The sequence below is a fragment of the Anomaloglossus baeobatrachus genome, chromosome 2, assembly GCF_048569485.1.
Source record: "Anomaloglossus baeobatrachus isolate aAnoBae1 chromosome 2, aAnoBae1.hap1, whole genome shotgun sequence".
In the NCBI taxonomy this organism is placed as follows: domain Eukaryota; kingdom Metazoa; phylum Chordata; class Amphibia; order Anura; family Aromobatidae; genus Anomaloglossus; species Anomaloglossus baeobatrachus.
This window is the reverse complement of record NC_134354.1, coordinates 282,883,630-282,908,052: the sequence shown is the minus strand read 5'-3', so window position 1 is coordinate 282,908,052 and position 24,423 is coordinate 282,883,630. Positions and strand designations below refer to the sequence as shown.

General features: G+C 49.7%; 1 protein-coding gene across 2 annotated transcripts in view; it reads right to left on the bottom strand.

Moving 5' to 3' along the window:
- Nucleotides 1-24,423, bottom strand: part of CNKSR1 (connector enhancer of kinase suppressor of Ras 1) — a 132,467-nt gene that overhangs the window by 96,719 nt on the left and 11,325 nt on the right. For both annotated transcript variants that reach the window (XM_075335826.1, XM_075335827.1), the window contains exon 4: nt 12,941-13,025. In XM_075335826.1, the coding sequence (XP_075191941.1) occupies nt 12,941-13,025 (85 nt within the window). The remainder of the gene's footprint in view (nt 1-12,940; nt 13,026-24,423) is intronic.

Here is a 24,423-nt window from a genome sequence, read left to right as displayed (position 1 = left end):
TATGTGACACGCCCAGGTCGCATATGCGATTGAATGAGATTGCACGTAGGTCGTTCATTTGCTGTCACACGTGCGTTAGTAGTCTATGTTAAATTGATCAATTTTGTGTGCGATCCTTTAGATCATGTGTTCTGTGACGTATGCATTGGGCACCTTTTTTTTTTTAATTTATTGACTTGCCAAGCGTGTGTAATGTGTAGGGATGCGTGTTTACTATGTCATCTGCCATCCAGCTCTGCTACATGGCCGCTGACAGCAGCCACAGACAGCCATGTAGCAGAGCTGAATGGCAGATGACAGCAGACACAGACAGAGCCGCACTGTCAGAATGAACTCGGGTGAACTTCACCCGACTTCATTGTCATGCTGCGGCTCTGTCTGTGTCGCGTCCTGATTAGCGGTCACCTGTGAAGGACTCACCGGTGACCGCTAACCTCCTGAGTAAGTGAATTGAGCAGCCCTCTCTCATACTCACCGATCCCCGGCGCTGCACGGCATTCACACTGCTCCGGCGGCTTTTACTGTTTTGAAAAAGCCAGCCGCCCATTAAACAATCTCGTATTCCCTGCTTTCCACGCCGCCTATGATTGGTTACAGTGAGACACGCCCCCACGCTGAGTGACAGGTGTCACACTGCACCCAATCACAGCAGCCGGTGGGCGTGTCTATACTGTGCAGTGAAATAAATAATTAAATAATTAAAACAAACGGCGTGCGGTCCCCCCAATTTTAAAACCAGCCAGATAAAACCATACAGCTGAAGGCTGGTATTCTCAGGATGGGGAGCTCCACGTTATGGGGAGCCCCACAGCCTAACAATATCAGTCAGCAGCCGCCCAGAATTGCCGCATACATTAGATGCGACAGTTCTGGGACTGTACCCGGCTCTTCCCGATTTGCCCTGGTGCGTTGGCAAATCGGGGTAATAAGGAGTTATTGGCAGCCCATAGCTGCCAATAAGTCCTAGATTAATCATGTCAGGCGTCTATGAGACACCTTCCATGATTAATCTGTAAATTACAGTAAATAAACACACACCCGAAAAAATCCTTTATTATAAATAAAAAACACAAACATATACCATGGTTAACCACTTTAATCAGCCCCAAAAAGCCCTCCTTGTCCGGCGTACTCCAGGATGATGCAGCGTCGCTTCCAGCGCTGCTGCATGGAGGTGACCGGAGCTGCAGCAGACACAGCCGCTCCTGTCACCTCCACACAGCTAATGAAGACAGCCGCGCGATCAGCTGAGCTGTCACTGAGGTTACCCGCTGTCACTGGATCCAGCGGTGGATGCAGCGGTGGCCGCGGGTAACCTCAGTGACAGCTCAGCTGATCGCGCTACTCACCGCTGCTCCTCTCACCTCCACGCAGCAACTGAGGTGAGTAGCGCAATCAGCTGAGCTCTCACTGAGGTTACCCGCGGCCACCGCTGCATCCACCACTGGATCCAGTGACAGCGGGTAACCTCAGTGACAGCTCAGCTGATCGCGCGGGGCTCGGAAGGGAAGGAGTGTCATTTGACTGCAAAATTGTCTGGAATCAATAGCGGACTCCATGTTGCATTAGGAGAGCCCCTGAGGTGCCTAAACCGTGAAGCTCCTCAATATGTGGCCACATTTTGGAAAATAGAACCCACAAGGAATTTATCTAGATGTTTGGTGAGTACCCTGAAGCCCCAGGTGCTTCACAGAAGTTTATAATGTTGAGCTTTGAAAATAAAAAAAAAAATACATTTTTACCACAAAATTGTTACTTCAACCAGGTAGCTTTTTTTTTTACAAGTGTAAAAGGAAAAAAAATCAGCATAAAATTTATTGTGCAATTTCTCCTGAGTATGCTGATACCTTATGTGTGGTGGAAATCAACTGTTTGGGTGCACAGCATGACTCGCAAGGGAAGGAGCGCCATTTGACTGCACAATTGGCTGGAATAATTAGCGGACGCTATGTTGCATTTGGAAAGCCCCTAAGGTGCCTAAACAGTGGAGCTCCCCCACAAGTGACCCCATTCTGGAAACAAGACACCTCAAGGCTTTTATCTAGGTGTATATTGAGCAGTTTGAATCCACGAGTACTTCACAGAATTTGATAAGCTTAGGTTGCCATATTGAAAATTTTTATTTTTTTCACAAAAATGTTGCTTTAGCATCAAATTTCTTACTTTTTCAAGAGTCAACAAAAAGTGGACCCCACAGGTTGTTATCCAATGTCTTATGAGCACAGGGATACCCCACATGTGGCCAAAAACCTCTGCTTGGATAAATGGGAGGGCTTGGAATGGAAGGAGCACCATTTGAATTCTGGAAAAGTTGAAATAAATTGCGGGCACCATGTCACATTTGCAGGGCCCCTTGGGTACCTATAAAGCAGAACCCCCCACAAGTGACCCCATTTTGCAAACTGGACCCCTCAAGGATTTTTTTCAGGAGTATAGTAAGCATTTTGAATCCACAGGTACTTCACAAAAATGTTGCTGTAGCAACAAATTTCTCACTTTTAGGCTATGTGGGCATGATCCAGCGACACAGCGTCTAGTACACAGTGTCAGCCTTCCTGCAGAGATGTGAGTGTTGTCCACGGGAGAACGCAGCTGCCCATGTCCACGATTTGGTTTCAGGCTGGTGTGGACTTTAGCTCTATTCTACCTGCAGAGAACACTCTTGTCTCCGCAGCATAAATTGACATGCTGAGGCTCGGGAAGCTGCGCCACAGGTCGGTTTATGCTGCGGAGAAGAGAAGCACAGTGGGCACGGGATTTCTAAAAATCCTTGCACTGTGCTTTTACTACACAACGCAGCGTTATGGACGCAGGGAAAACACTGCCCAAAACGCTGCAAACCCTGATTGTGGGCACACAGCCTAAAATGCTACAATGGATGAATGGATAGATGTCAAACATATATAATGTCCCACCCCCCTGCATATTGCTGGCACCTTTTAGTGCCTTTCATGTGACACTAAAGGGTGCCTATCCTTGTATTTAGTCCCCCAAAAAATTAATAATGAAAATAAACGACGTGTCCCCCCTATTTTTGATAGCCAGCTAGGGTAAAGCAGACAGCTGTAGCCTGCAAACCACAGCTGACAGCTTCACCTTGGCTGGTGATCAATTTGGAGGGCTCCCCAGGCGTTTTTTTTTTTTTCAAAAAAACAAAAAAAAACAAAACGTGGGGTCCCCCCCAAATTAGATCACCAGCCAAGGTGAAGCGGACAGCTGGGGTCTGGTATTCTCAGGGTGGGAAGAGCCATGGTTATTGGACTCTTCCCAGTCTAAAAGAAGGGAATTTTGTTTACTTACCGTAAATTCCTTTTCTTCTAGCTCTAATTGGGAGACCCAGACAATTGGGTGTATAGGCTATGCCTCCGGAGGCCGCACAAAGTATTACACTCAAAAGTGTTAAGCCCCTCCCCTTCTGCCTATACACCCCCCGTGCTCCCACGGGCTCCTCAGTTTTGGTGCAAAAGCAAGAAGGAGGAAAAAGAATTATAAACTGGTTAAAAGTAACTTCAATCCGAAGGAATATCGGAGAACTGAAACCATTCAACATGAACAACATGTGTACACAAAAAAACAGGGGCGGGCGCTGGGTCTCCCAATTAGAGCTAGAAGAAAAGGAATTTACGGTAAGTAAACAAAATTCCCTTCTTCTTTGTCGCTCTATTGGGAGACCCAGACAATTGGGACGTCCAAAAGCAGTCCCTGGGTGGGTAAAATAATACCTCATAATAGAGCCGTAAAACGGCCCCCTCCTACAGGTGGGCAACCGCCGCCTGAAGGAGTCGTCTACCTAGGCTGGCATCCGCCGAAGCATAGGTATGCACCTGATAGTGCTTCGTGAAAGTGTGCAGGCTCGACCAGGTAGCCGCCTGACACACCTGCTGAGCCGTAGCCTGGTGCCTCAAAGCCCAGGACGCGCCCACGGCTCTGGTAGAATGGGCCTTCAGCCCTGAGGGAACCGGAAGCCCAGCAGAACGGTAGGCTTCGATAATTGGCTCCTTGATCCACCGAGCCAGGGTTGATTTGGAAGCCTGTGACCCTTTACGCTGGCCAGCGACAAGGACAAAGAGTGCATCCGAGCGGCGCAGGGGCGCCGTACGAGAAATGTAGAGTCTGAGTGCTCTCACCCAATCTAACAAGTGCCAATCCTTTTCACATTGGTGAACTGGATGAGGATAAAAAGAAGGTAAGGAGATATCCTGATTGAGATGAAAGGAGGATACCACCTTAGGGAGAAAATCCGGAACCGGACGTAGAACCACCTTGTCCTGGTGAAACACCAGGAAAGGGGCTTTGCACGACAATGCTGCTAGCTCAGACACTCTCCGAAGAGAAGCGACTGCTACTAGAAAAACCACTTTCTGCGAAAGTCGTGAGAGGGAAATATCTCTCATTGGCTCGAATGGTGGTTTCTGAAGAACCATCAGAACCCTGTTTAGATCCCAGGGTTCTAACGGCCGCTTGTAAGGAGGAACGATGTGACAAACCCCCTGCAGGAACGTGCGTACCTGTGGAAGCCTGGCTAGGCCGAGCGACAAACCCTTTTCCAGTCCAGATTGAAGGAAGGACAGAAAAGTGGTCAAGTCAAAAGGCCAGGGAGAAAAACCCTGAGCAGAGCACCACGACAGGAAAATTTTCCACGTCCTGTGGTAGATCTTGGCGGACGTTGGTTTCCTAGCCTGTCTCATAGTGGCAATGACGTCTTGAGATAACCCTGAAGACGCTAGGGTCCAGGACTCAATAGCCACACAGTCAGGTTGAGGGCCGCAGAATTCAGATGGAAAAAACGGCCCTCGAGATAGCAAGTCTGTTCGGTCTGGTAGTGTCCACGGTTGGCCGACCGTGAGATGCCACAGATCCGGGTACCACGACCTCCTTGGCCAGCCTGGAGCGACGAGGATGGCGCGGCGGCAGTCGGTTCTGATCTTGCGTAACACTCTGGGCAACAGTGCCAGCGGATGAAACACATAAGGGAGCTGAAACTGCGACCATCCTGAACTAAGGCGTCTGCCGCCAGAGCTCTGGGATCTTGAGACCGTGCCATGAACATTGGTACCTTGTTGTTGTGCCGGGATGCCATGAGGTCGACGTCCGGCACCCCCCAGCAGCAACGGATCTCCTGAAACCCGTCCGTGTGAAGAGACCATTCCCCTGCGTCCATGCCCTGGCAACTGAGATAATCTGCTTCCCAGTTTTCCACGCCTGGGATGTGAACTGCGGATATGGTGGAGGCCGTGGCTTCCACCCACATCAAAATCCGCCGGACTTCCTGGAAGGCTTGCCGGCTGCGTGTGCCGCCTTGGTGGTTGATGTATGCCACCGCTGTGGAATTGTCCGACTGAATTCTGATCTGCTTGCCTTCCAGCCACTGCTGGAACGCTTTCAGGGCAAGATACACTGCCCGTATTTCCAGAACATTGATCTGAAGCGAAGACTCTTGCTGGGTCCACGTACCCTGAGCCCTGTGGTGGGGAAAAAACCGCTCCCCACCCTGACAGACTCGCGTCCGTCGTGACTACTTCCCAGGATGGGGGTAGGAAGGATTTCCCCTTCGATAACGAAGTGGGAAGAAGCCACCACCGAAGGGAAGCTTTGGTCGCCTGAGAGAGGGAGACGGTCCTGTCGAGGGACGTCGGCTTCCTGTCCCATTTGCGTAGGATGTCCCATTGAAGGGGACGCAGGTGAAACTGCGCGAAAGGGACTGCCTCCATTGCTGCCACCATCTTCCCCAGGAAGTGCATGAGGCGCCTCAAGGGGTGTGACTGGCCTTGAAGGAGAGATTGTACCTCTTTCTGTAGTGCCTACTGCTTGAACAGCGGAAGCTTCACTATCGCTGAGAGGGTATGAAACTCCATGCCAAGGTATGTCAGCGATTGGGCCGGTGTCAGATTTGACTTTGGAAAAATTGATGATCCACCCGACACCCTGGAGAGTCTCCAGGGAAGCGTCGAGGATGCGTTGGCATGCCTCTTGAGAGGGTGCCTTGATCAGCATCCAAGTACGGGATCACCGAGTGACCCTGCGAGTGTAGGAGCGCTACCGTGGGGCTGTTGCCAGGCCGAACGGCAGTGCCACGAATTGCAGGTGTTCGTTTCCTATGTCGCAGCGCAAGAAGCGCTGGGCTCTGGAGCAATCGGTACGTGGAGATAAGCATCTTTGATATCGATCGATGCAAGGAAATCTCCTTGGTACATTGAGGCGATGACGGAGCGGAGGGATTCCATCCTGAACAGTCTGGTTTTACATGTTTGTTGAGCAGTTTCAGGTCCAGGACCGGGCGGAAAGACCCGTCCTCCTTTGGGACCACAAACAAGATGGAGTAAAAACCGTGGCTCAGTTGCTGAAGAGGAACCGGGATCACCACTCCTTCTGCCTTCAGAGTGCACAGCGCCTGCAGAAGAGCCTCGGCTCGCTCGGGAGGCGGGGATGACCTGAAGAATCGAGTCGGGGGACGAGAGGTGAACTCAATCTTGTAACCGTGAGACAGAATGTCTCTCACCCAGCGGTCTTTTATTTGTGGCAGCCAGGTGTCGCAAAAGCGGGAGAGCCTGCCACCGACCGAGGATGCTACTAGAGGAGGTCGAAGTCATGAGGAAGCCGCTTTGGTAGCGGCGCCTCCGGTGGCCTCTTAAGGACGTGACTTAGACCGCCATGCATCAGAGTTCCTTTGTTCTTTCTGAGACCTTTTGGACGAGGAGAATTGGGACCTGCCCCGCCCTGAAAGGACCGAAACCTCGACTGCCCTCTCCTCTGTTGGGGTATGTCCTGTTTGGACTGGGGTAAGGATGTATCCTTTCCCTTGGATTGTGTGATGATTTCATCCAGACGCTCGCCAAACAGCCTGTCGCCAGAAATTGGCAAACTGGTTAAGCGCTTTTTTGGAAGCAAAATCTGCCTTCCATTCCCGTAGCCACAAGGTCCTGCGGAGTACCACCGAATTGGCGGCCGCGACCGCCGTACGGCTCGCAGAGTCCAGGACAGCAATAATAGCGTAAGACGCAATTGCCGAGGTCTGGGTGGTAATGGATGCCACTTGTGGCGCGGCCATGCATGTGGCTGCTTCAATTTGCGCTTGACCTGCTGAGATAGCTTGTAGCGCCCATACGGCTGCGAATGCTGGGGCAAAAGAAGCTCCGATAGCTTCATAGATGGATTTCAACCAGAGCTCCATCTGCCTGTCAGTGGCATCCTTGAGCGAGGCCCCCTCTTCCACTGCAAGTATGGATCTAGCCGCCAGTCTGGAGATTGGAGGATCCACTTTGGGACACTGAGTCCAACCTTTAACCACGTCAGGGGGAAAAAGATAACGTGTATCCTTAAGGCGCTTAGAAAACCGCTTATCTGGACAAGCATGATGAATCTGGACTGCCTCTCTGAAATCAGAGTGGTCCAAAAACATACGCGGTGTAAGAGAAGCTGACTCCTCCGCCGGAGGAGCTGAGGGAGAAATATCCAGCATTTGATCGATGGACGCAATAAGAACGTTCACTATGGCGTCCCCGTCTGGAGTATTAAGATTGAGAGCGCCCTCAGGATCAGAATCCTGATCCGCTGTCTCCGCATCATCAACCAGAGATTCCCCCCGCTGAGACCCTGAACAATATGATGTCGAGGGAAATTCTAAGCGAGCCCGCTTAGTCGGTCTGGGGCTGGGGTCTAAGTCAGAACCCTCAGTCTGGGATGTATGAGATACCCCGGGAGGACATTGTTGGTCCAACTGAGGGGGGCCAGGGAACAATGATTCAACAGAGTCCCTTTGCTGAGATACCGTATCTTAGTCATAGTCTCAGAGAGTTTTGCAAACTCCGTCCCCATCACTAGGACAGTGTCAACAGGTGGCTCCCCCTGGGCCCCTCTTAGCAGAGGCCCTGGCTGAAAAAGTGTCACAGGGCCGAACATTGCACACAATGAGGGTCAATGGAACCTGCCGGCAGCTGGGTCATACAAGCGACGCAGGCAGCATAATAAGCCTGTGCTTTGGCACCCCTGCCTTTTGTGGGCGCCATGCTATTGTTTTCCCTGAGTAACACACTAGGGTATATAGCCAGAATGAACTGTGCTCATACAGTGTAAAATATATACTATAAACAAATAATGTATCAATACACTACAGCACCATGGGGCTAGCACCACAGGTGCTGCTTACCATCCGCCTAAAGCGGTTATGAGGCCACCAGAGACCGTGTCTGGGTCTCCCAGGGTTAATCCCTCTCTGCAGCGTCGGAGTAGCTGACAGGAATGGCTGCGGCGTCCTGACGAGAGGAGGGAGCCGTGGGCGTGGCCGAGGTGCTCACACTGTGCACAGTGAGGGGGGTGGAGTATGGAAATCATACTCCAGCCCTCAGTGCTGCTCGTTCCGTGCAGCGTCCCGCCCTTCCCCTGCCTGTCAGGGCTGAGGGCGGGAGAAAGGGAAACTAGGCCGCAAGCAAGCCGGGGACTCGAGTATACGCGTGGCCGCCGTAAAAGCGCGGCCGACGCCGAAGTCCCCAGCGAACTACAAGTCCCAGCCGCGCCGCAGTTTCCCATGGCAGCGGCGGTTAGCGCGGTAGCCCCTACATATAAACACACTCAGCGACGCTGAGTGTGTAATGGCACAGTTTAACCCGGTCAGCGCCGCGGTCCCCGGTGCACTAGCACACCCAGCAAAGCTGAGGTGTTGCCGTGCGCGGTCCCCACAGGGATACAGAGTACCTTCACGTAGCAGGGCCATGTCCCTGAACTGTACCCGGCTCCTATCCAGCAGGCTCCACAGGAGTTGTGGATGAAGCGCGGTCTCAGTGCCTGGAGACCGATAGGATCCCACTTCACCCAGAGCCCTGAGGGGGATGGGGAAGGAAAGCAGCATGTGGGCTCCAGCCTCCGTACCCGCAATGGATACCTCAACCTTAACAACACCGCCGACAAGAGTGGGGTGAGAAGGGAGCATGCTGGGGGCCCTATATGGGCCCACTTTTCTTCCAACCGACATAGTCAGCAGCTGCTGCTGACTAATCTGTGGAGCTGTGCTGTGCGTGTCTGACCTCCTTCGCACAAAGCAAAAAACTGAGGAGCCCGTGGGAGCACGGGGGGTGTATAGGCAGAAGGGGAGGGGCTTAACACTTTTGAGTGTAATACTTTGTGCGGCCTCCGGAGGCATAGCCTATACACCCAATTGTCTGGGTCTCCCAATAGAGCGACAAAGAAATAGCAGGCCGCAGCCGCCCCAGAAGTGGCGCATCCATTAGATGCGCCAATCCTGGAGCTTCGCCCCAGCTCATTCCGTGCCCTGTTGCAATGGCAAACGGGGTAATATACGGGGTTGATACCAGCTGTAATGTCACCTGGCATCAAGCCCTGGGGTTAGTGATGTCACGGCATCTAATCAGATACCCGACATCACCAACCCAGTCAGTAATAGAAAAAAATACAGACAAAAAAAAATTTATTTGAAAAAAAACACTACCCGAAACATTTCCTCTTACACCAATTTATTGAAAGTAAAATAATTACGGTCGCTGTAATCCATTTTGGAGGTACACGACGACACTGGACCTTCTAGAATATAGGGGGCATGTTCAGGGAACGCATCCCCCATTTTCTGGAAGAGCAAGCTCTCCATGAGCAGTGTGGGTGCAGTAATCTGAGAATACTGCACTCACACTGCGCCGGTCCAACCTAGGGCAGAGTGACCTGCAGTAACCTCATTCCAGAATATGAGGGGCACGCTCACAGAACGTACCCCCCATTTTCTAGAACAGCAGGCCCTCCATGTGAGGAGTGTGGCTGCAGATTACTGCACTCACGATCCCCCCGGTCCACAGTACAGCAGCATGTGCAGTAGCGAGGTCAGCGTCCCTGCTTGCAAGGAGCTGGCTGACAGCCGCTGTCTGCGCATGCGCCGCCAGCTTTCCAGAAGGAGGAGGAGGGATCGCGGGGACCGGAGCAACAGCCAGGTACCGGGGAAGAACCGGGGGCTTATGGGGGGTGACGGCGGGAGACCTGGCAGGACCTGGGAACGACTTTTCTGTCACATGTGACGTGTCACATGCGGCAGAAGGAGCAGGATGAATGCGGCCGCGCGCTACTGTGCGCTGCCATTTTGCGTGCTCCGGCGGGGGGAACGGGGGGCTCTCTGGCGAACCGGAGGGGGCTCCGGGAGACCAGGGGGCTCCGGTGTACTGGAGGAGGGCTCAGGGAGAGGACATTTCCCTCCGATCTGAAATGTTTGATCATTTCAGATCGGAGGGAAATGAATGCAGACCCGGCGGCAGTTTTCGGGCGCCATTTTGAAAGTTCCGGAGGGGGGGTAGCGTGGGGGGGGGGGGTCCTCCGGTACCGGGGGCCTTGGGGGTACTAGGGGTTTATATTTCTTTCTCACCTGACATGTTTGATCACGTCAGATGAAAAAGAAATCAGTTTTACCGGCCATTTCTTTTTTTTATTTACGGTGTATACTGGCAATCACATTATCGGGGTTCAAAAAAAACAGCCCGATTCATAATCTGGGGGGGGGTCTCGGCTACCCCCGGTAGCTGAAACCGAGATATTCCGTCGCTGGGGGGCGCTACATGTTTTTTTCGGACCGCCGCTTTAAGGCGGAACAGAATAAGTACCCTGTTTTGCCGCAGCTTTAAGTAGTACGGCCGTCGTTATGCGGTTAAACATATTATAATGGTTGTGTGGTTATTACTTGATTATGCACCTTGGTCTGCTCATTTGTTTGCACTGGCTAAGTTCTCCCTTTGTGAGACTCCAATACTTTCACACTTAAGAGCAATTATTCACACACACACCCTGTTGACTTTCTTTTCTCTTTATATTGCTATTATATTGCGTTAAATATTATTTATACAACCACTGTGATGGTGTGATTCAGAAAATAATGTTTTTTACATTGTGCCCTGGGTCTGTTTTTGGCATTCTACACATTCACCCATTTTCAATTTTTAAATGGTATTAATATGTATATGCCATTGAATTGATGTACAAATAAAGGAATTTTACATCAATCGTTGGAGAAGTGAGTGAGTATCTTTATCTGTTAGATCTACAAATAAATAGATGGAGAGAGTGGACTGTTTTTGATGCATGAATGAATGAATGAATCATTCATTATTTCATTCATTGAATGAATGAATGAATGAATGAAAAAAAAAAATCAAAGTGAGGTTCCCCCACCCTTTTTCTGATAACTAGCAAAGGTAAAGCAGACAGCTGCAGGCTGATATTATCAGGGTGAGAAGGTCCATGGTTATTGGGCCCTTCCCAGCCTAAAAATGCTAACTCACAGGTGCCCCAGAAGTGGCACATCACAATAGAAGCGCCAATTCTGGCGCTTCGCCTCAGCTCTTTCCGATTGCAATCGAGGTAATGTTAGTGGGGGTTGATGTCAGCTGTGTAGTGTCAGCTGTCATCAAGCCCTGGTGTTAGTAATTGAGAGCTGTCTATTAGACCAGGGATTCCGATGTAGTCGACAAATGGAAACCTGAAAGACCCAAGAGAGAAATTAAAGCAAGACTCATTCACAAATTTTTTAGAAAGCAAAGTTCCATGCTTCCATGTAGTCTAGTGTTCCCACAATATTTCTCTAATTACCTGGATCAAAAGGTAATGAAACCTCAGAATGAGGCGCCATAGGCGTTGAGCAGCCAGTCCCAGCTCATGCTACGCACTGAGACACAGGACACTGATGATGTCAAGATTATCAACGCTCATCACAGTGATTAACGGTGATGATCCTGATGTCACCGGTCATCAGTGTCCTGGATCTCATGGTATGTTGCCTAACCTGGATTAGCTGCTGCTCAAAGCGTATGGAGCCTTGTTCTGCAGTTCCAGGTAATCTTTGGTAATCTGAGGTTCTTGGCATTTCATCCACGTAATTGAGCAAAGTCGTGGGAACCGCTGGACTAGGTCAGAGCAGGCAACTTTGCTTGCTAATAAACTGATAAAGGAGGGATAGTGTCTTATTTATGTTTCTCTTTTATGTATCCTTCCCTGGACTATGTCGGACCTGCATGGATTTTTTTTTTTTTAAATAAAATTGTGAACCAGGGAGAGTGTATTTTCAAAAAAAGTATATGTGTGTGTGTTTATTTTCACTTACTGGGTTAGTACTGGGGATGTCTCATAGACACCTCTCGTTTACTAACACCAGGGCTTGATACCAGCTAACACTGCACAGCTGACACCATCCAAAACTACCATCAACCCAATTGCCACCACACGAGGGCAATAAGAAAAAGCTGAGGCAAAGCGTCAGAATTGGCCCTGAGCAGGGCAGATCAAAGTATTGTAGTGCGCCTGCGCAGGACCGCAGTGCCGGATACCGTGCATGACATAGGACGAGTCATGCACCCAGGCTTCAGAAAAAGGAGTACAAAGATGGCCAAAAGAGGCGGCGCCGGACACAGAATGGAGACATCCATCCAACCGGTCTGCACCGCACCACCCGTTAGGTATTATAAAGTGACTTTTACGTTCTATACAGCAGCCTGGGCTCTTATATACAGACTATTAGAATGCTGAATATAAGAGCGTGGTGGTGGCCACAGCTTATAGTTGCCAAATCTGGTGACAGTTTCCCTTTAAAATTTAACGTTCCCATAAACTACACCATAGAGACACAAAAGACAGCATAAAAATTGCTGTCCGCTCCAGCTGCATTCTGACCTTCAAAAAGGTGTGAAAAATTGCTTTTAACAATTACTGTAACATGAAACCTGGATTATTTTGTCTCCATTATAAAAAAACAATACTGTATATCAAAAGATAATATTTACAGATATATGTTCATACTCAGGAAAGACCTTGGGCAAACACTTGGATCCTGCAAGGGTCACATCTGCATACGTAACGCCACTACAGGCTGGCACTATTAAAGGGAGTCTGTGTCTGCTTATTAACAGCTCAAAAACATTGAGTGAAGGTGAAATATATAGAAAATATTCCCATTCCATACCTTATGAAGCAGCTCTGCCAGCTCTACACACAGAGCAATAACATCCCGACTAGCGGAGTAGTCATTCAGGCGTGTGAACAGATACCTGGAGATAGAATACACAATGTAATTATACACAAAGTATACAATAACACACTGTGCAGAATTATTGGACTAGTGAGGATTTTGACCATATCATTTTTATACACATTTTCCAACTTTAAGCTGAATATAGTTGAATGCCAATTGCATGAAGCGGATCCGGTGATGTGTATTTGTGTAATGAGGGAGAATATGGCCTAAGGATACATACACCCTTTATACAAAATGGGCCAAAGAGCTGTAACTGACTCGAAAAAGTTCAAAATTGTCAAAAGTCTTAAAAAGGGATGCAGCAGTCTTGACATTGCTATGATATTGAAGCGTGATTACAGATCCATAAAAAAGGTGGATCAGAAAAAGCAACACACATTAAAAGGGTTGTCAGATCCAAATCCACAACTCTTCATCCATTGTGCACTGGCAGGATTCTCCAGTGTCAGAGCCGAAAACGGAGGTCACATGGCCGCGACTACGCGATCTGCAAGAATCCAACTAGATGGGCGCAGCCTCACTAAATGCAAGCGTATTGAGTGAGGCTGCACTCATATAGTCAGATTCTGGCCGGGAGTATACATCGCATACTTGGAATCACTAACCGTGGTTCCCGACACTGACACCGGAGAATCCTCACAGCAACTGCCGACTTGTGGATTTGGATGGGGAAATCCCTTTAAACTGCTAAACATTTGAGAAAAATCAAACTAAGTTACCAGGAACCCATTATCCTCCAGTGCGGTCCTATTCCAAAACTGCGTAGTAGGAGGCAGCACTTAAAGGGATATGCAAATGTAGCGCCCCTAACTATATCAGAGAACTGCATCCTGTCCTCCAGAGTGCAGGACCCAACCCCCATTGTTACAGGTTCCCAATAACCAGTGTCACCCCATCAGCACTACAAATCCCAACCACACCTCACATCAAACCTGTCAGACACACCAGTGGGTTGGTCAAGCTGGAGTAGGGCCACCCACCTAGGGGTCAGGCAGACTGGTGGGAGAGAGGAAGGCAGTTGAGTGAGAGCCCTCAAAGAGTGAGGAGCTGGGAGTAGTAGCTCCCAGGGAGCGAGACCAAGGTTGGGTCGCAGACTGTGGAGCGGGACCACAGGAGTCGGGGACCGGTAGCAGTGACATTGGAAAGGGGTGTGACGGACATAGTCTTGGAGGACTATCGGCATCAGAACCCCAAAAGAACTTACCGGTACAGAGCACGGCGGAGTACAGGACCCTAGGTCAGGGGCAGGTTCCGCCGCCCTGATAATTAACCTGGGAGGGAGAGTATCTTCACAAACTTCCCTAAGAGCTCAGAGATTGAAGGCATCAGCATAACACGGGGAATAGGGTTCTCCATAAAAGGCAACCCAACTGAAATCCCAAGTGCCAGCCATCAAGAGCACAGCTGCCCTACACACAGGTAGCGGGGCCCCAACAGCTTCATGCCAAGGGGCCACTAAAATTGTGCACGGAGGCAGAGTCCGGACTATCAAGTGACACCGGTGGGAGCGGACACCTGGACGGGCTCCCTGTAGTGACTGTGATGCACAGAGACTTCGGTTTATCTCCAGTGTGAGTGTCTCCTTTATAATCCTCATCCTGCACCACGACTACCCACAGTGAGTACTCTGTTCCCCTGCACCCTGCGCTCCCCAGTATCCACCAAAAACCCCAGAGCCTTCCCTACTTGTGGAGGGACTGACACCTTGCTGCCCCAACACCATCTGCCCCGGTACTCCTTCCAGCAGTGGCGGTACTCCCATTACCGCAACTCGCAGGTGGCATCAAAAACTTCTCCCCTGTAAATAATCCCCCTTTCAAGGATCGGAGTGTTAGCCGAGCCCGGGTCCGGACCCTTCGAGGCAGCACCACCCCGAATCCGAGCACCCCGGTCTGCGCCGGGGCAGTACACGAACATGATTTTTCTTACAATCCAAGACACCCATGGCGGTTAAGACCCACCTGGAGCTTCATCAGAACAGGATGGACTGTGTCTGCAGGAAGGATTGTGGTGAGAGCGCTGGACTAATGTAATGGCGACTCTATTCGGAATTGGTGCCAATTCAGACATGTGACCAGGATGGGCAGCAGTTTGAGTTATATCATGGACACCATTTCATCTCATCCATGGAGAGTTCCTTTAAACGATGAAAGAATAATGACCTGGTCCCTTCCTCACCTGACCTAAACCCTATTGAGAACTTTTGGGCCCCTTCTTAAATGAGATATTTACGATGAAGGGAAACAGTCACCCATTTGTACAGAGTTTGGGAGGCCTTGATTGGCGCCTTTTAAATGTCAGAAATGTATTTTTGTACATTGAGTTGCATAATAATTCTGCACAGTAATAATTGGCCAATAATTCTACACACATTCTCCTAAGATAAATCTTCATTATTACTTCCTTAAATATTCAGGTTTATTAACCTTTTGTTATGTCTGACAGCACTGTAGTTCTATAATAAAATGATTCATCAACCATGCATACTGCCAAATTATTGTGCACAGTGTATATATCAAGTGAAGTGATAGTCTCCATACGACACTGCTGTTTTGCTTTCTTCCCCATCACCACATTTTGAAAAATATAACCTTTTAGTTTTCCTATTTACGGTATATCAAAGTGAGTACACCCCTCACATTTGTGAATATTTCATTATAATTTATGGGATAACACTGAAGATAGGACACTTTGATACAATGTAAAGTAGTCAGTGTACAGCTTGTATAACAGTGTAAATTTTGGGTGCCCTCTAAATAACCAACACAGCCATTAATGTAAAAACCACTAGCAACAAAAGTGATTACAACCCTAAGTGTAAATGGCCACATTGTGCCCAAAGTGTAAAAATATTTTATGTGGCCACAATTATTTTCAAGCACTTAACTCTCTTGGGCATGGAGTCACTAGAGCTTCACAGGAGCCACTGGAATCCTCTTCTGTCCTCCATGACGACATCATGGAGCTGGTGGATGTTAGGGTCCTTGCGCTCCTCCCCCTTCCATTTGAGGATGCCCCACAGATGCTCAATAGGGTTTAAGTCTGAGGACATGATGGCCAGTCCAACCCCGCTACCCTCAATTACTTTAGCAAGGCAGTGGTCATCTTGGAGGATTGCTTGGGGTCATTATGTTGGAATACTGCCCTAGGGCCCAGTTTCTGAAGGGAGGGGGATCAGGCTCTGCTTCAGTGTGTCACAGTACATGTTGGCATTTATGGTTCCCTCAATGAACTATCCATCCCCATAGCCAGCAGCCCCCCAAACCACGACACTCTCACCACCATGCTTGACTGTAGGAAGACACACTCCCCATTCACACAGATCTTGTAACACTAATGAGTCACATGACACCAGGGAGGAAACATGGTCAATTGGGCACAATTTGGCCATTTTCTTTTAGGGGTGTGCTCACATTTGTTGCCAGGGTTTAAGCATTAAAGGGAACCTGTCAGCAGAAATTTCGACTTAAACCTAACAGATTCCCCCTCTGCAGCTCCTGGGCTGCATTCTAGCAAGGTCCCTGTTAGTATTGTGGCCCCTTTCTGACCCAAAAAAAGAGTTTATATCGAGGTACCTTTTTGGCTTCTGATTCTCTAAATGTGTCACGGGGGCGGGCTGCCTGATGGCCGTTATTCTGCCCCCTGTTCCTGTATGCCGCCCCCATCGCCGATTTCTATACTTCTGGACGCCGCCCACTGCTCCAGCCATCCCCGCGCATGCCCAGTGCTCATCTCTCGTGGATGAGCACTGTGCCCAGTGTCACCGGTGGTGACGTGCGCGCAGGGTTTAGATTATGGGCGGTGCTGTGATGTTAATTACCAAGCAACCGCCCATAATCGCGGGATCGCGCATTCCCCCTCGGCCTGCTTTCTGCGCAAGCGCGCTGCAGCTGAACTCACGTCACCTCCTTCCCATCTTGCCCTGAGGCAGGAAATAGATGGGAGGAGCGCGGAGCAGTGACTACACCGATCAGGAGGAGTTCAGCTGCAGCGCGCTTGCGCAGAAAGAAGCAGGCCGAGGGGGAATGCAAAAGGACCAAGTGTGGCAGAAGGCATCCACCCCCAACGCATTGTCCCGAGGGTTCAGGGAGAAAAATGTTGCGACCTTGCGATTTCTTGCTGAAGCAAAGAGGTCCACCTCTGAATATTGCCACCAGAGAGCAGAACACCACTTGGTCCAGACTCCACTCCCCTGGGTGAACATCCCGACGACTCAGGAAATCTGCCTAAAGGTTTAGGGATCCCTTTAGATGGACTGCAGAAAGGGATAGCAGGGACCGTTCTGCCCAGTGGAAGATCCGGGAGGACACAGACTTCAGGGCGCCCAATCGTGTACTGCCCTGACGGCGGAGATGTGCTACCGTGGTGACATTGTCTGAGTAGACCAGGACGTGAGTGTCCCGGACGAGATCCTGAGCCGCAAGGAGGGCTTCCCTGACTGCCCTGAGCTCCCGGTAGTTGGAGGATTGGGAGCTGACATAAGGACTCCAGACCCCCTGAAATGGGGAGTTTGCCACCATAGCACCCCATTCCCGCAGGCTGGCATCGGTTGTTAGTGTAACCAGGGGCGTCTGAGTCCAGGCAACCCCCACCTTCAGGTTGTTGGGATGCAGCCACCAGAGAAGGGATGAGGAGACGGTCCCTGAGAGGCGAAACAGTTTGTTCAGGGAGGACGGGAGTCTGTCCCAATGCGCCAGGATATGATCCTGTAGACGAGAGTGGGCCTGAGCCCACATGACTGAGGGAATGCAGGACGTCATAGAACCTAGAGCCGACATAGCTGCTCGAAGGGTCGGGCGAGCCTATCGGCGAAGCTTTGAGATTTTGGTTAGCAGGGTCAACCGGTGGCTCCCCGGGAGAAAGGATGCCTGTCTGTCGGAGTCCAGCAGCACCCCGAGAAACTGCAAAGTGGAGGAGGGTTGCAACTGTGATTTCTTGAGATTGGGGATCCAGCCCAAGGAACGAAGAATGCTTAAGGACTTCTCCACATGGCTCCGGAGGATCTGAGCGGAGGGAGCCACGAGAAGAAAGTCGTCCAAATATGGAACCAGACAGATACCTTGCAATCGTATGAAGGCGACCACCTCTGCCATGAAATTTGAAAAGATCCTTGGAGCCGAGGAGATCCCGAAGGGAAGTACGTTGAATTGGAAATGAAGCACCTCCGCCCCGTGCAGAACCGCAAACTTGAGGTATTGCCTGTGACACGGATGGATGGGTACATGGAAGTAGGCGTCTTTCAGGTCTATTGAGGCCATCTGGTGGTGCAGACCTATCAGTGGGATAGCCGATCTCACAGACTCCATCTTGAAACGCCGGTATCTGACCTGCCGGTTGAGACGCCTCAGATTGATGATAATCCGGACATCGCCAGACGGCTTTTTGACAAGGAAGAGACGGGAGTAGTGGCCTACTCCTCCTTCCTGACTCGGGACTGGGGAAACGACCCCCGAATGCATTAGCTCCTGAATCTTCGAGTACAGGAGGGCCTGCGAACCCTGCGCCAGAGCCGTGACTCGGAGGCCTGGTAGAGGGGGGGGAGATGAATTCTATTAATAGACTCTCTGAGACTATCTTCAGGACCCATTGGCAGGAGGTGATGGACCGCCAATGGGGAAGAAAAGCCGAGAGTCGTCCCCCCACCCGATCCGAGTCATGGTTTGTCTTGCTGAGGACGTTGTTGATGGGAAGGGATGAGAATGTTTCTCCCTCTTCCCTTAGGGTAGCTCCACCGGCCCGACTTCCCTTTCCCCCTGGGCTGGGAGGCCTGAGGCATCGAGGGACGAAAGGACCGCTTCCTGGAGGGCTTAGGATCCGGCAAGGCCTTACGATCATTCGCCTTGTCCAGAATGTCATCCAGGGCAGGCCCAAACACCAAATCCCCTTTAAACGGAAGGGAGCAAAGTCTCATTTTAGAGGTGGAGTCTCCACTCCATGCCTTAAGCCAGAGGGCACGTCTGGCAGAGTTAGACAAGACCGAGGTCCTGGCAGCCAGGCGGACAGACTCCACCGAGGTATCCGCCAAAAAACTGGTAGCTTTCCTAAGTAAGGGAAGGGATTCTAGCAACTCCTCCCGAGGGGTACCCTGGGAAATATGAGCCTCCAACTGGTCGAGCCACCCAAGTAGGGACCGGGAGACACAAGTGGAGGCAATATTGGCCTGAATGGTAGAAGACAAGGCCTCCCAGGATCGCTTCATGAGGCCCTCGACCTTCCTATCCATCGGATCTCTAAGCTGGGAAGTATCTTCAAAGGGGAGCGCCATTTGTTTAGCGACCATGGCCACCTGCACATCCACTTTAGGAACCTCCCAATGCAACCCAGAAGCCTCCAGGGGAAATCGGCGCCTGGGGTCACCCCGGAAACGCTTCTCAGGAAATTCCCATTCCTGAGAGACAATATCCAGAATATTTGGCACACAATGATGTATCAATTAATATTTTATTTCCATAAATTGATAATTCAGATATAGATGAATAACGTTTCGGCTGATGCCTTCTTCACAACTGAAATTCATATAACAAGATAAAGTATAACAAGAGAAAATCAGTACCAATATTCTTTCATATTTCATATTTACACCATATTTTCACTTCTGCGCATGCGCGCACTTCCGGGTACACAGCACACGCGCGGCTTGCGTGCCACTCGTCCTTATGCGTTCCACACACACAGGAAATTGTTTAATTATGCCCGCCCCTCCAGCACATTTAAACCCCAGCGCGGTCACTTCACTTCACTGCTGATCCTCGGCTAAACAGGTATGTCACGTTCATCTTCTCTGTTAACCCCTTGTTGAGCGGCACATTGTCACTTTGGACCTAAAATAATATTGTTTATATGTTTACAACCGGAGTTTCTTCTGATACACTGATAGCAATCCTTTTTCTTTATCTCTTTAGTCTTATAGCGGTCCAACACCATAACCACTTCCCCTTTGGCATTATGATTATATATTGTCTTTTCAAAATGAAGGTAAAGAGGTCTTTTAATTTATTATTGATTGGGATTATGCCCTGGTGAAGTCTATAGACTGACAGTAGTGATACGCTTTATAAACACAAATAATGGATATGATATATATTCCTAAGTATACATTAGGGTATCCTTATGATTTCTATGATTCCTGAAATGTAGGCATTGTTATTATTTTTCCAGATATAAACGATTACATGCGTCTGACGTTCTTCTCAGATATCACTCATTATACCAATTAGGTAATAAAGGATAATTTATTATACCAGTTATAATTCACGTGATAGTTACTAATATGAAATATGAAAGAATATTGGTACTGATTTTCTCTTGTTATACTTTATCTTGTTATATGAATTTCAGTTGTGAAGAAGGCATCAGCCGAAACGTTATTCATCTATATCTGAATTATCAATTTATGGAAATAAAATATTAATTGATACATCATTGTGTGCCGGAGCTTTTTCTATATATGGACTAATTTTCTCCTGAGCACCACATCAGTGAGCCAGACCATTCTTTATAAAATTAAAAAAATATCCAGAATATTGGCATGAACAGGAAACCCTAATTGTTTGACGGTTTTCAGTCCAGCGAACATTTCATCCTGGACCGAGGGAAAAACCTGCACTTCCTCTAACCCCATAGTGCTCCTAACCGCCCCAATAAGATCCCCCAAATCTTCTGAGGGGAAAAGGAAGGACTGGGCAGACCTCCCGGAGGAAGAACCCTCGTCGGGACCCTCCGAGGCGGAATCAGCATCCTCATGATCAGACGGGGCTGACTGGAGTTTCCTTTTCTTTGGGGTAGAAGGGCCAGGAGCAGGGAGGGAGGCTAGTGAGGCCTGAATCTCCTGTTTCATCATGGACCGAAGCTCGTCTACCAGGGACGGTTGTTCAGCCCTAACAATCTGGTCCGTACACTGTTGGCAAAGCTTCTTATCCCAGACTGCAGGGAGCTTTTTTATACAGACTGGACACTTTTTAATCTTTTCAGTCTTTTCATAGCGGTCAGGCTTGGCAGGCTTATCAGATCTCAGACTTCTCTAATGTGTCACCCTTGTCAGATTTTTTAGCAGGCTTGTCCTCCTGGAAAACACAGACCAGGAGGAGCCATAAACACCAGCCTGAGACTATGCATAAGGGACCACCCCCCTCCTTACTTACTGCGGCATGGGGAACACTGGGCTCTGCAGACGCAGGGGAAGACATGTCAGTGAGCACAGTAGAATTCCTTACCATGATTCTGAAGTCTTCAGGGCGGCCTTTATGCAGAAAGGCCTGCCCTCCCCAGTGACAGGGAACGTTCCCCGCCTCCCGTATCAGGTCCCTGATAGGCCGTGGAAGCGACGGCGAGTCCGTCACGCTGCCTCCGTGACCGGAAGTGCCCGGACCGGAAGTCCCGCCCGCGGCAGCACTTCCGGGTCGTACTGCAGCGTGCACACAGGAGGCGGTCGGCGGCTCAGGGAGGACACCGGACGGGGAGCTACACAGCCCGCATCACCCCAGAGGAGATCCGGAGGGCTGGAGCAGCGGTCCCTCACAGCGTGAGGGAACAGTATGGGAGGAGCTGCGAAGGCCCGACCGATACTGCCCAACTAAGGTAGGGGAGATAGATATATATATATATATTACACACACATACATATGTACATATACTGCAGTCCGCCGGCCACCACAGCATAGGAGAAAAACAAAACCTCTCCATGCCCCATGGGGACAGGAAAGACACTGGCTATGGGAGGTGGGAGGGTCCTTTTAACCTCTCTGTGCTTCCTGTCCCAATTAGGCTACATGCGCACGCTGCTTCTTTTTCGTGTTCACAAACTGCAGCCAAAACTGCAGCCAAAACTGCAGCCAAAACTGCAGCCAAAACTGCACCTTGTCAGAGAGAGCCTGGAAATGTCACAAAAAATGTAGGTGCTTTTTTGGTGCGTTTTTGGCTGCAGTTTTGTCAACAATTGTTTCATGTATTTTTCAGTTCAAACAAGCCCATAAAGCTTGTTGAATTGAAAAAAAAAAAATTAGAAATAAATAAATAATTTAAAAAAAAACTGGCGTGCGGTCCCCCCCAATTTTAATGCCAGCCAGATAAAGCCATACGGCTGAAGGCTGGTATTCTCAGGATGGGGAGCTCCACGTTATGGGGAGCCCCCCACCCTAACAATATCAGTCAGCAGCCGCCCAGAATAGCCGCATCCATTAGATGCGACAGTTCTGGGACTGTACCCGGCTCTTCCCGATTTACCCTGGTGCGTTGGCAAATCGGGGTAATAAGGAGTTAATGGCAGCCCATAGCTGCCACTAAATCCTAGATTAATCATGTCAGGCGTCTATGAGACACCCTCCATGATTAATCTGTAAATTACAGTAAATAAACACACATGAAAAAATCCTTTATTAGAAATAAAAAACACAAACACATTCCCTCATTACCAATTTATTAACCCCGACAAACCCTCCATGTCCGACGTAATCCAGCATGCTCCAGCGTCGCGTCCAGCTCTGCTGCATGCAGGTGACCGGAGAAGCAGCAGACACCGCCGCTCCGGTCACCTCCACGCAGCTAATGAAGACAGCCGCGCGATCAGCTGAGCTGTCACCGAGGTTACCCACGGCAACCGCTGAATCCAGCGGTGGCCGCGAGTAACCTCAGTGACAGCTCAGCTGATCGCGCTACTGCGTGGAGCCGGCCGGCAGGAGCGTGGAGCCGGCCGGCAGGAGCGTGGAGCCGGCCGGCAGGAGCGTGGAGCCGGCCGGCAGGAGCGTGGAGGACGGGACTTTCAGCGGCGGCGGCGGTGGCAGTGAGAGGGGTCCATCATCTCCTCTGTGCGGGGACAGCGGTACTTCAGGGAACACGGGGAGGACGGGACTATCAGCGGCGGCGGCAGCGAGAGGGGGATGGACATTGGCAGCTGAAAACATTGATTTTTCCCTCTCGCTGCCGCCGCTGCTGATAGTCCCCGTCCTCCACATCATCTCCCCTGGGGACAGCGGTACTTCGGGGAACACGTGGAGGACGGGACGGGACCACTTGCCTGACCTCACTTCCTGACAAATCACCTGCGTTTTTGCTAGCAAAAACGCAGGTAAAAGGCAGGTAAAATGCACCACTTGTGATTAGCATGCATTTTTCCTGCGTTTTTGATGCCCTCATTGATTTCAATGGGTGACAAATGTTGACAAAAACGCAGGAAAGAATGAACATGGTGCATTTTTTTTGTCACAAACTTTTGACAAAAAAACGCTGACAAATAAACTGCAGTGTGCGCATGACAAATCTGACTTCTCATAGACTTTGCTGGGAAGTCAAATGTCAGAAAGTTCTGCTGACAAAACTGCAGCCAAAAAAGCAGCAAAAAAGCAGCAAAAAAAGCAGCTTGCGCATGTAGCCTTAGGGCGTGGAGAGACAACCTCCTATGCTGTCGTGGAAGGGACTAGAGAAATCTACAGTACATCAGCGTATTAACCCCTTCACAGCAGATGACGTAACTGTACGGTATCTGGAGAGAGGGACCTTGCTCAGATTGCTGCAGTTTAGACGCCTCTGTCAATCACTGATAACTGCCACTGATTTGATCTGGAATGACTCAAATCTACAATTCATTCTATAATACACGAGCCCTCACAAAGCTAAAGTAGATATTTTTGAAGAAAGGAAACAAACAGGCAGGAATGGGTGAAAAATATTCCTTTACATGTTTTCTTAACCTACTCCTGCCCTGACCAACTCTAGCAGCAGCGTACTAGGCTCTGTCCTAGGTGTTGGCTGTATCATACAGCCAGAACCCACAATTAATGCTAGGAGAGAGGAAAGTCCAGCGCAGTCCAATATATCCAGTTAAAAATCACATTTATTTGGTAAATCCATTAAAAGAAGGGAATTTTGTTTACTTACCGTAAATTCCTTTTCTTCTAGCTCTAATTGGGAGACCCAGACAATTGGGTGTATAGGCTATGCCTCCGGAGGCCGCACAAAGTATTACACTCAAAAGTGTTAAGCCCCTCCCCTTCTGCCTATACACCCCCCGTGCTCCCACGGGCTCCTCAGTTTTGGTGCAAAAGCAAGAAGGAGGAAAAAGAATTATAAACTGGTTAAAAGTAACTTCAATCCGAAGGAATATCGGAGAACTGAAACCATTCAACATGAACAACATGTGTACACAAAAAAACAGGGGCGGGTGCTGGGTCTCCCAATTAGAGCTAGAAGAAAAGGAATTTACGGTAAGTAAACAAAATTCCCTTCTTCTTTGTCGCTCTATTGGGAGACCCAGACAATTGGGACGTCCAAAAGCAGTCCCTGGGTGGGTAAAATAATACCTCGTAAGAGAGCCGTAAAACGACCCTTTCCTACAGGTGGGCAACCGCCGCCTGAAGGACTCGTCTACCTAGGCTGGCATCCGCCGAAGCATAGGTATGCACCTGATAGTGCTTCGT